The sequence below is a fragment of the Mus musculus genome, chromosome 2 (genome assembly GCF_000001635.26).
Source record: "Mus musculus strain C57BL/6J chromosome 2, GRCm38.p6 C57BL/6J".
Lineage (NCBI taxonomy): Eukaryota > Metazoa > Chordata > Mammalia > Rodentia > Muridae > Mus > Mus musculus.
The window spans coordinates 151095477-151107205 of NC_000068.7; the positions used below are offsets into that span (position 1 = coordinate 151095477).

Genomic DNA, 11729 nt, shown 5'->3' on the forward strand with positions numbered 1-11729 from the left:
CAAGACCAAGGGGCCTCTCTTCCCGTCCAGACCAGAGGACAGGTGTCCACCTGGCTCGGGAGGAAGCCTCAGCCTCAGCAGAAGCGGTCACTATCTTGGTTCCAGGACTCCGCGGAACTTAGGAAATTAGTCTGAACAGGTGAGAGGGTGCGCCAGAGAACCGGACAGCTTCTGGGACAGGCGGAAGCACAGAGCCGCTGAGGCAGCACCCTTTGCGGGCAGCAGACAGGCGGCCACCTTCCGGACCAGAGGACAGGTGTTCGCCTGGCTTGGGAGGAGACCTCAGCCTCAGCAGCAGCGGTCGCCATCTTGGTTCCAGGACTCCGTGGAACTTAGGAATTTAGTCTGCACAGGTGAGAGTCTGCACCACAGAAGCTGACAGCTTCTGGGAACTGCCAAAGCAACACAGCTTCTGAGAAAGGTCCTGTTTTGGGCCTTCTCTTCGGCCAGGAGGAGGTCCAAACACAAGATATCTGCGCACCTTCCCTGTAAGAGAGCTTGCCAGCAGAGAGTGCTCTGAGCACTGAAACTCAGAGGAGAGAATCTGTCTCCCAGGTCTGCTGATAGAAGGTAACAGAATCACCAGAAGAACAATCTCTAAACAGAGTCAACTATAACTACTAACTCCAGAGATTACCAGATGGCGAAAGGTAAACGTAGGAATCTTACTAACAGGAACCAAGACCACTCACCATCATCAGAACCCAGCACTCCCTCTTCGCCCAGTCCAGGGCACCCCAACACACCCGAAAACCTAGACCTAGATTTAAAAGCATATCTCATGATGATGGTAGAGGACATCAAGAAGGACTTTAATAAATCACTTAAAGAAATACAGGAGAACACTGCTAAAGAGTTACAAGTCCTTTAAGGAAAAACAAGAAAACACAATCAAACAGGTAGAAGTCCTTACAGAAAAAGAGGAAAAAACATACAAACAGGTGATGGAAATGAACAAAACCATACTAGACCTAAAAAGGGAAGTAGACACAATAAAGAAAACTCAAAGTGAGGCAACACTGGAGATAGAAACCCTAGGAAAGAAATCTGGAACCATAGATTTGAGCATCAACAACAGAATACAAGAGATAGAAGATAGAATCTCAGGTGCAGAAGATTCCATAGAGAACATTGGCACAACAATCAAAGAAAATGGAAAATGCAAAAAGATCCTAACTCATAATATCCAGGAAATCCAGGACACAATAAGAAGACCAAACCTACGAATAATAGGAGTGGATGAGAATGAAGATTTTCAACTCAAAGGACCAGCAAACATCTTCAACAAAATTATTGAAGAAAGAAATGAATTTCTGTTGTTTATATATTTCCCAGTCTAAGGCAATTTGTTGTAGAACAGGATGAGATTTTGACATTTGAAGATTCTCTATCTCCCATGCCTACAGCTTTTGCTGTCTGTAGGACTCTAGGCTGATGTTCCTCTCTTTTGATCATCACAAAGATGTCTGCCTTCTGTCTCCTGGGCTTCTAGGTCTCTGATGAGAAATCTAACAAGAGTCTTTTGGAGAAGCTATGAACAAACTCCCTTCCTCTAAGTCCCACATACTTTAGTAACTTTCCCTAGGGTGTTTGAAAAAGAATATTTTGTGACAGGACAACAACAGTGAGGGGCTTAGTTTGGACAGCAAGTATATATAGAGAAATGACTACTTTGAACATAGATATGTTGAGGTCTGTAACAGACAGTTGTTAGCACAGATTTTGGGTCCTACTCCCAAAGGACATAGGAACATCCTCTGGGTTCTCTTTCTTACTGGTAAATATCAGTCTATTGTGGATGGGCCTGCTGCTGTTTGTATTTTGATGCTAATTCTGCTCTCCTGGGAGGGGCTGTGGACAAGGAGGGAGTCACATACCCAGGTGACTTCTTGTGAACCAATCCCTTAATAAATGAAGGAGCCAATCACTGGGCCAGTAGGAGGGACTTCCAAGTTGGACAGAGAAAGAGGAAGCAGGAGAGAATTAGGCTTTTTGGAAGGTTTTAGCATGAGGACAAGATGTAATGTCTAGGTTTCCCATTTCAATGGCAGATCCAGCCTGTGGGAACCTAGCAACCTGGGTGGAGACATTTCAGGAGCTCTGGGTCAGAGAGACTCCATGTGATAAAAACAGGTTGGTCATTGCTTGCCAGTGACTGGCCAGCCAGGTACCACGGGGCAGAGAGTTGCCGGTGCCTGGCAGTGGTGTGGAAACTTGTTGGTTCTTTTTTAGAGACTTCCTGCAACCAGAGTCTATAGCCATTAAAGCATAGAGGTTTGGGGACCTATATCATCATTATTCCTATTACTGTTTCTGTTTCCTTTAAAGTGGAGACCGTTCTTGTTGTGGTTTGAATTTAAAAAAAAATCCCCTATAGACACTTGTGTCAGAACTCATGGTCTCTAGCTGGTAATACTGTGAAGGGAAGCTGGAATCTAGCGTTAGAAGGTGGGCTCTAGCTCTAGGAAGGAGTTTTCTGACCTGGCATTGGACATGGGGTGACCAGCAGTACTGTGTGAACAGCCACATGTTACCACTCTACACCATGCTTTCCCTGTTCCCTCAAAGTGTGAGCCAAAATGAACCATTCTGTTGCTTCTGCTTGGGCACTTGGTAGCAATGACTGCAGAGTAGCTAATACAGTTTTCTGGACCAGGAGTGTGGCCATCCCTCATTGGTCCATGTTTTGCTCTGACCTCACAAAGAACCACTGTGAGAAATGACAGACACCTGCCCATATAATGTACTGCCCGAGGCTGGTTTGGTGTGGAGAGTGGTTTGGTGGTGGTTTGGGAGACGTGGACTGTGGTGATAATTTTGGATTTGGATACTGGTAACGTTTTGGACTCAGATTCTGGCAAAGGTTTGGACTTGGATACTGGCAACGGTTTTGGACTCGGATATTGGTGAACCTGCTTGGACTTTGACACGGTGAGCCCTTTTCTCACTTTACTGCTTGAGGTTTGCAGGTACTGGTTTTAATTTTCCTTTTTTTTTTTTTTTAGTTTCTCTTTGATTTTAGATTTTATTTTTTTACATCGTTTAAATTATCATCATTAATTATCTTCAATTTGTGTTTTTCTACCTACTAATTTTCATGGCTGTTTATTTACTTCTTAAAGCTTTTGTTAATAAACATTAAGCATAAAGTAGGACAGTTCCCTAAAACATTTCTGAATATGCACATAATGCACTTTAAGAATATTCACCTAATCTAAGAACCTGTATCCCAGTCCCTTCTTTCTTCTTTACGTTCCTAATGAATCCCTTTTACTACAGGCACCTTGCCCTAACTATGCTTCAGCACTTGAGAGCCAGCATCTCTGGACTGGCTTGTCAAACACTACAGGGTGATTTTCAGATCCATGTTCTTCTTTTTAAATGAAAATTCCATTCTTCAGCTGAGCATGTGATTCTTGCCCTTCCATTTTTATGCGTCGTTGTCAATCGTTGGAAGTTGTTGCAGCCCTGGCATGACTGGATGAATCCATCTTGATCAGGAAGTTTGGTTCTTTCAAGGGCTGTTGAATTCTGTGTGAGGCATTAAGCTCTCAGACTAAAGATTATTGTGTCTGTGTTCACAGTTGTTGACTCTGTTACTATGACTCTTGTTACTGTGTCCATGTGGCCTCAGTATCTGCATAATACATTCTCTAAGGATGAATCTTGATTGCTCCTGCTCCTCTTTCTAGTTTAATGAATAGTTTCAGAAGTACTGGTGTGGGTGCTTTAAAGATTTGATGGAAATCACCAATGAGTTTGTCTGGTCTGGCCTTTTTTGTTTTCATTGTTGTTAAGAAATTCTTTTAAATTACTATTTAAATCTTGTTGCATTTTTGTTTGAGATTAGATTTTTGAGAATTTTACATGATATTTTGGTTGTATTTATCCTTTCCCCTAACTCCTCCCAGATCCTCTGCTCGGCATTTCCTACTATCCTGGCTTAGGTCTTTTATTTTGTGTCTGGCCATCAAGTACAGTTTCTCTTGTCTTTATCCTCTCAGGTATGTGGCCTTCCACTGAAAAGTAGTCTGTCCAACCTTATCCTTAAGGGTCCACATCCTTAAAATTGATAGCTCTCCTGACAGCTATCAGTTTTGAAGGGTTCATCAGCTAGGTATGTGATTTCTTGTCCACCTCCCCTCTTCATGCTGAGATTTTGACTGACTTGAGCCTGAGCAGGTCACAATGCTGTGAGTTCATATGTGCAACTCCCTCCTTTACCCAGAAAACACTGTAACTTTTTGCCATCAACTGCCTCTGACTCATACAGTCTTCAGTTTAGATGTTTTCCCTCTTTTTAGTTTTAGTTGGTAGTTTAACGTGTATCTAGAGGTTCATCAATTTCTTCTAGATTTTTCCATTTCATTGGAACATTTTTAAGAGATTCCCTAGTGATTGTTTGGATATCTGGATTCCATTTGTATTTGTTGTATACTGCATTATCTTCTCTCTAATATTGTTAATGCGTATCTTCCTATTTCTATGAGTTATCTTGGTGAAGATTACTTGTTATTGTTATCTTTAGAATAAACAAGTCTTTGTTACCATATGCTTGGCCCAGGGAGTGGCACTATTAACAGGTTTCACCTTGTTGGATGAAGTGTGCCACTGTCCAGGTGGGTTTTGAGCTCCTACTCCTAACTTCTAAGAAGAGACAGTCTTCTCTTAACAGTCTTCAGATGAAGATGTAGAACTCTCATCTCCTCCTGCTTCATGCCTGCCAGGATGCTGCCATATTCTTACATTGGTGATAATGGACTGAACTCCTGAACCTGTAAGGCAGCTCCAAATATGTATTGTCCTCTATAAGAGTTGCCTTGGTCACGGAGGCTATTCACACCTAAGAATTCCAAACTAAGACAGTTACTTTGGTCTTTGTATTATTTTTGTCTCCATTTCATCAATTCATATTTTGAACTTGATTCTAATTCTTTTGGATTTTGCTTGTTCTAGTATTTCTATAACTGTGACATGCATCATTAGATCATTTGGACCACTATTGTGTTTGTATTAGCACAGGAATTTAAGGCTATAAATGTTTCTCTTAGACCCACATCTACTTCCCTTTTATCTTGCATCCCTAGGTGTTGTGGACACTGACCACAAACCAACTGACCTATCAGCGAAGATGAAGAGATGGCAAGTATGTCAGGACCTCAGGTCTAACACCTTTGAAGAAGCTGCCTTAACAGAACACTATGAAATATTAACAACTCTTGGCCAAGGAACATTTGGGGATGTAAAACTGGCGAACCATCTCGTCACCCAGACTAAGGTAGCAATAAAAATCCTCCCCCAAAACAGGAAAAACCCCCTTGTCCAACCTGAAATTGAAATCATGAAATCCCTTGACCATCCCCATATTATTAAACTTTTACACATAATCGACACCACCAGAAACATTTTCATCGTTCTGGAGCATGCTGTGGGAGGAGAGCTGATGAACAGAATTGAAGAGTTTGGCTATCTAGCAGAGGTGGAGTGCCACAGGCTGTTTAAACAGCTGGTCTATGCCCTCCAGTATTGTCATGAGAAAGGGATTGTCCACAGGGATTTAAAGCCAGAAAACATTTTATTGGACCACAGAGGAAATGTAAAGCTTACTGATTTTGGATTGGGCACCAAGATAATCATGGGCCAGAAGCTGGTCACGTTCTGTGGAACCCTCCCTTACTGTGCCCCAGAACTGTTTGAAGATAGAGGGTATGATGGCCGGGCCACTGATGTCTGGAGCTTGGGGGTTGTGCTTTATTTTATGGCCACAGGGTGCCTTCCTTTCAATGGATATAGCTATGAAGCAATAAAGCAGAAGATCATTGCAGGAAAGTACCCTAGGAGTTTCAGTCTGTCACCAGAACTTTGGGAGGTGATAGCCAAGTTGCTAACTGTCAACCCTGGAGAGAGGCCAACAGTCCATGACATTGCCAGATTTAAGTGGCTAAAGCCTGACAACGAAGCTTCTCCCGCTTCTTTGGGAGAGAACATTGAGAGTCACCCGGACCCCTCTATAATGGTACTCATGGGTGTCATGGGATACAATCCAGGAGAGATAAGAGAAAGTTTGCGGGAGAAAAAATTCGACCAGGTGATGGCTACTTATTTAATGCTCAAACAACAGTCAGCCTGGGAAAACAAGACAACAAAAAAACCAGATCCAAGGCTATGTGATAGAATGTTGAGAAGCACAGAGCCAACCATAAAAAACCAAACAGCTGTAAGGAGGGCATCTAGTGTGCCTACACATTCCACTTTCAGTTTGCCCAATGAATCAGAAAGTCTTGAAAAGGGAAAGAGAACTACAATGAGCCACTCTATGCCACCCACGCGGAACTGCTTCAACGAGGAGACAACTCCACTCCACAGTATCTGCCCCCAGCTTGTCCAGAAGGCTCACTACAGGAGGAGCATCTGGGGGGAGACAGAGATCAGTGACACCTCAGAAGAAAGCTCTACTGGAGAGTCTTTGGAACATCCATCACTGAAAATCCACACCCTCCAGACATCCATGGGTGTGTCCAAAGCTGGATCTACCTATTCAAAGAGCAAGGGGTCTTCACAGTGTGTTTCTTCTCATCATACCTCTGTGGAAGAAGACCAGTGTGAGGGCACCAACATATCCAGAGAGATCAACCCACCTCTTTCACCAGTCTCGCCTCAGGAGAACCTCATGGGACAGCTCCACATTGTGACTACAGCTGGGTCAATGGACATCATGAACACACAAGTTACATCACCTCCATTCTCCAGGAAGGAGGCCAAGGGTGAGGGTCCTGCTATACAACAGAGAGAGTCCAGACCATCCTCCCCAAATACACTCCAGGGACACCTCCATGGCAGGCATCAGACTGCGCCCCAGGCCCCCTTTCAAAGACGGGTCTGGAGGACCCTGAGGAATGGTTTAATCAGAGGCCTGCGAACTTTATGTTGCTGCCTGCCAATCGAAAAGAGAGTGCACCCGACCAACAACAGAGACCTGGCTGTGAGTCAAAAGAGCCAGGGAGGTAGCCATGGTATCAGGTAAGTGGAGAGACTACAATGCACTTCTACCTCTAGGTTTTTTGTTTAAAATAATGTCAATTTCTTTAAAAAAATATTTATTTACTGTATGTGCATGGAAGTTAACCGGCCAGAGTCAGTTCCGTCTTTACACCCTATCTTTCTTGGGGAATGAATTAATGTCCCCTCCCTTGGCAGCAAATGCTTGCACTCACTGAAAGAGTTTCCTGGACTAAATGATATGCTTTGAAATAAACAGGTTACAAGAATATACATTTTAGGGGTTGCCTGTAATGTATTATCACAGCTAAATCTAATCCCACAGTATCTTTGTGAGTAACTTCACCACATGTAGAGGGCAGAGGACAGTGTCTGGAGCCTGGCCAGGGTGTTGGAGGAGGGTGGGTGAAGGGATCAGTGGAACACTGGAGAAGAATCAGCCTGACGGCCCATGCCAGCACAGAGCCAGTAGAGTGAAGCAGAAGTCCTGAAGATTTCTACTAAGATCTCCCTTTCTTATGTCTGTTTGAAGAGCATTTAGAGGCACTGTGCTCCCTGAAAAATGATACCAGAGAGCGAAGAGCAGCCTACTGAGGATGCACACAGGTACAGGAGAGAGCCAGGGAGGAATTTCCCATGGTTGGGTGCCGGGGGTGGGGGCACCATGTCTACACCACAGTATGAAACTAAGGGCAAATTCTTCCTGTGTCTGCAGATTAACAGAGTGTGTCTGGCTTGTGTGATACCCTTCTCAGGTCCTTTGCGACCTAAGGACAGCATGGATTGTGGGAGGAAGGTCTGAACTCATGGTTGTCCTGACTTTGCCCTCTAGGTTGGTTCATGTTGGCTGGTGATTCCACAGTTTTGCCAGCCAAGCAAAGTACTCCATAGATCTCAATAATTCTGGAAACAAGGTACCATGACATGCAGGTCATCATCGGAAAACCAAACCTCAGAGGAACTTCCAGGCATGTAGAGATCATCAGCTGCCTGTCTCCAGATGTACCCATGGGACGTTAGAAGAGCAAGTGGACACTGGAAGCAGAGTTCGACCCCAGAGTGTCTGATCTGATCTACTTGTGCTTCTGTCCAAGATGACTGGTGCTTACCGGTTTGGAGCCAGAAACAGAGCAAGGAGAGTGCAGAGAATGTCCATCTTGTGTTCATAAGCAAGGTAGAGTGGACATGAACAGGTGAGCCCATTGCTCATGGTGCAGTTCATAAAACCATCCTGGCTTGCTAGACAGCTTGCTTCTAACCCACCATTACTCAGATACCCTCAAAACTCACCCTATTTGGACAGACAGGGACACACAAACACACACACAAACACACACACAGAGTGAGAGAGAAAGAGAGAGAGGAAGAGAGAGAGAAGAGACGAGAGAGGAGAGAGGAGGAGAGGGGAGGAGACGGGAGGAGAGAGGAGAGAGGAGGAGAGAGGAGGAGAGAGGAGGAGGGAGGAGGAGAGAGGAGGAGAGAAGAGGAGAGAGGAGGAGGGAGGAGGAGAGAGGAGGAGGGAGGAGGAGAGAGGAGGAGGGAGGAGGAGAGAGAGGAGGAGAGAGGAGACAGGAGAGAGGAGAGAGGAGACAGGAGAGAGGAGACAGAAGAGAGGAGACAGGAGACAGACAGGAGACAGGAGACAGACAGGAGACAGAGAGAGAGAGACAGAGAGAGAGAGAGAGAGAGAGAGAGAGAGAGAGAGAGAGAGAGAGAGAGAGAGAGAGAGAGAGAGGAGAGAGCATTCCTTTGGCATTCTTGTTGCTATTGAAATTTTGTTGAAATGGAGAGAATCTGTATTCCAAAGTATTGTCATATTTTTTTGTGTGACTCTAGTTGTCTTTCCAAATTTGTTTTGTCTTGTCTACACCCTTATCTGAAACATTAACCAGTTCATCTTCATAGGAGCCATGTGAAGCCAAATCATGTCATGGTGCACACTACCCCAGGGCATCCGAGAGCTTAAAAGGTAAAGTCCACCAACTGTGTTTTGAGTGGAGCCAAAGTGAAATATGAAGTGTTTAATAGTTGAAGCCGGAGCAGGACCTGTTTCCAAGCATGATCATGGATAACAACCTGTTGTAAGAAAACAAGTTAAGACCCTCTGGTCTGAAAGCAGGGTTTTCCTTTGGGTGGGTTATGGTCTCCTGCTACCTTCTACCACCTAAGAAAACTTAGGGAATTAAGTCATCAGATTCACACTCCTCCTTATGCCCACATGCTAGTATATGCTGTCTTTCTTATTTTCAACAGTATCTCACAAGATCCAAGCTGTTTTCTTTCTGATACTCCATAGGGATGTTGCTGCTAATGCAGCTATGTGTCTCCAGCCAAGACTAGTGCCTTTACTGCCTGAATGGCCTCTTGCTGGGGCCCCAAAGGACTCCTAGGAACACACTCAACAAGGGACAAAGTCTGAGAACAGTTTCATCTGCATGGTGAACAGTGCAGGAGATGCCTGCCAAGCCCTAACACAGTAGACTGAAGATGGCCACACAGGTTATGCTTCCTTGCTCATGCCATGGGAAAGGCATGATTGGCTAACAATTGGTAATCTTACCAAACCCCTGTTTTCAGGTCTCATTGATGGAAGAGTGTCCTGCTGATTGGTAGGGAAGTGGCACGGGAGACAGAGGTGGCATCAGCAGCCAGGTGGACTGGGAGCAAGAAGAGAAGGAAAACGTTTTCTCATCTCAGGAACACCCAGCACCTTACCATGACCCTCTGTTGTGCAAGAAGATTATAAGAGGCAACTTGGGGAACTTCCTCACTGGGGCAAAGTTCCTCTCTCTCCAGCAGAAGTCAAGTGATCAGGGTAAGGTGTAGCTCAAATCCCTTCCATCTACCAAGTACACTGCTGTGTATATGGGATAAGAGGTGTCAGCTAGTGTGCTGTCCTCTCTGTTACCTAGGAATGGACACCACATCCCAAGTAAAACGTCTAAAGAAACAGTGTCATTTGCATGACCCGGACCCCAGACATATACAACACTGACAGGCATTGTACAGTGGAGAGGGGGATCCCTTTTATTGGGTCCCTTCTAAAGCAGTGGCATCAATCAATACCTACAGAAATGAACCATGAAGATGGCCTTTAAAAAAGGTCCTGGAAGGACTATCCAGAGACTGCTTCACCCAGGGATCCATCACATATACAACCAACAAACCCAGACACTATTGCTTATGTCAGAAAGATTTTATTGACAGGACCCTGATATAGCTTTCTCTTGTGAGGTTATGCCAGTGCTAGGCAAATACAGAAGTGGATGCTTACAGTTATCTATTGGATGGAACACAGGACCCCTAATGAAGGAGCTAGAGAAAGTACCCAAGGAGTTAAAAAGGTCTGCAACCCTATAAGAGGAACAACAATATGAATTAACCAGTACCACACAGAGCTGTGTCCTTAGCTGCATATGTAGCAGAGGATGGACTAATCAGCCATCAATAGGAGCATAGGTCCTTGGACTTGCAAAGACCATATGCCCCAGTACAGGGGAATTCCAGGGCAACGAAGCAGGAGTGGGTGGGTTGGGGGGCAGGGTCTTGAGGAGGTTTTAGGGGACTTTGAGGATAGCATTTGAAATGTAAATAAAGAAAATATCTAATAATAAGTTTAAAAAAAGGTCCTGGATACTGAAGGGTGAATGATTTCTGATTTTAGGCATTGTGTGGCCGAGTGAATATCAACCATTGAGGATATCCACAGAGATCTGGGTGTAAGATCTGCTTAGGCAGTAGTGTCACCAAGAGTATCATATACTGGAAACTGGACACAAATTGTGTGGTTTAAACAACTCGGAATACACAGACAATTTTGTATGTACAGTAAACTTTCTGTGTTTGAACTGTGTGTTACGGTGTCCTATTTTATATCTGTATAAACGTCTGGATACTGGAACAAGGTAACATGTCTGTCTTCCAAATGCACCATTCTTCCAACGATGAGAGCACACTAATTTTCATGATTCATTGTGGTCTTCATCCTGTGCACTACATATTTGCCCCTTTCCTCTTACATACTGCCTAGAATGCATCCTGCAAACATCTCTCCATCCTGCTATTGTTTATCAGTAGTGGAGATTTGTGTTTTAGGCTTCAATTAGGCAACATTGTTCTCTGTTTTGTAGATTATTTTCTTAGCAAAATGTCCTTCAAGTCTACTCAATTTAAGCACAATTCTCTCCTTTATTTTTTATGAGACAAGATCTTGATATGTAGCCTAGGCTGGCTAAGAACTCCTGACCCTCCTGCTCAGAATGCTTGGTATTTTTGTGACAGGTTGCACTTCCTGGATTTGAAAGCCCAAATACATTCTTCCTCAATAGACATGTGGAGTTAGGGTAGCCACCTTGTTAAAGGACTCGGTTTGGAACAATTCATATGAGTTCTAACTCCTGCAGTTGTCCTATCTCAGTGTTTTCAAAATCTCTTTATAATTGGGTATGGAGATGTTCACCAGGGCCCTGACTTCTGTTCACAAAACACTGTGTTTTTGTAGCCTGAAATCTGGGTAACCCACAGCTTGTATTTCTGCCCAGCCATTCATATCCTGTTGAGATGGCAGAGATTTCTTCAGGGCACAAGGGATGTTTTGCACTGCCATGTGAACTAGAGATGGAGAGGCTTCCAAGATGACAGGAGCCCTGGCTTCCTGCAACCAAATCACTGTTTAAAAAAAACCTCTAAACAAGCTTGTGTCTCTTCGTGAGGAGGCGCAGCCAGCAGGT

The 11729-nt window shown here is 44.3% G+C and overlaps 1 protein-coding gene across 4 annotated transcripts; it reads left to right on the forward strand.

Moving 5' to 3' along the window:
- Window positions 1-2416: 2416 nt before the first annotated feature.
- Window positions 2417-10852, forward strand: Gm14147 (predicted gene 14147). Of its 4 annotated transcripts, none has more exons than XM_006500521.4 (7): window positions 2417-2931; window positions 5088-7020; window positions 7532-7605; window positions 7832-8192; window positions 8905-9498; window positions 9577-9814; window positions 10664-10852. In XM_006500521.4, exons 2-3 carry the CDS (start codon window positions 5132-5134, stop codon window positions 7563-7565), a joined length of 1923 nt encoding a protein of 640 aa, XP_006500584.1. In that variant the 5' UTR covers window positions 2417-2931; window positions 5088-5131; the 3' UTR covers window positions 7566-7605; window positions 7832-8192; window positions 8905-9498; window positions 9577-9814; window positions 10664-10852. The 4 variants fall into 4 exon arrangements, with proteins under 4 accessions (XP_006500584.1, XP_006500585.1, XP_355352.1 ...); XM_006500522.4 differs by having other exon boundaries at window positions 8905-8968; window positions 9296-9814; XM_355352.9 differs by having other exon boundaries at window positions 8905-9814.
- The last annotated feature ends 877 nt before the right edge of the window (window positions 10853-11729 follow it).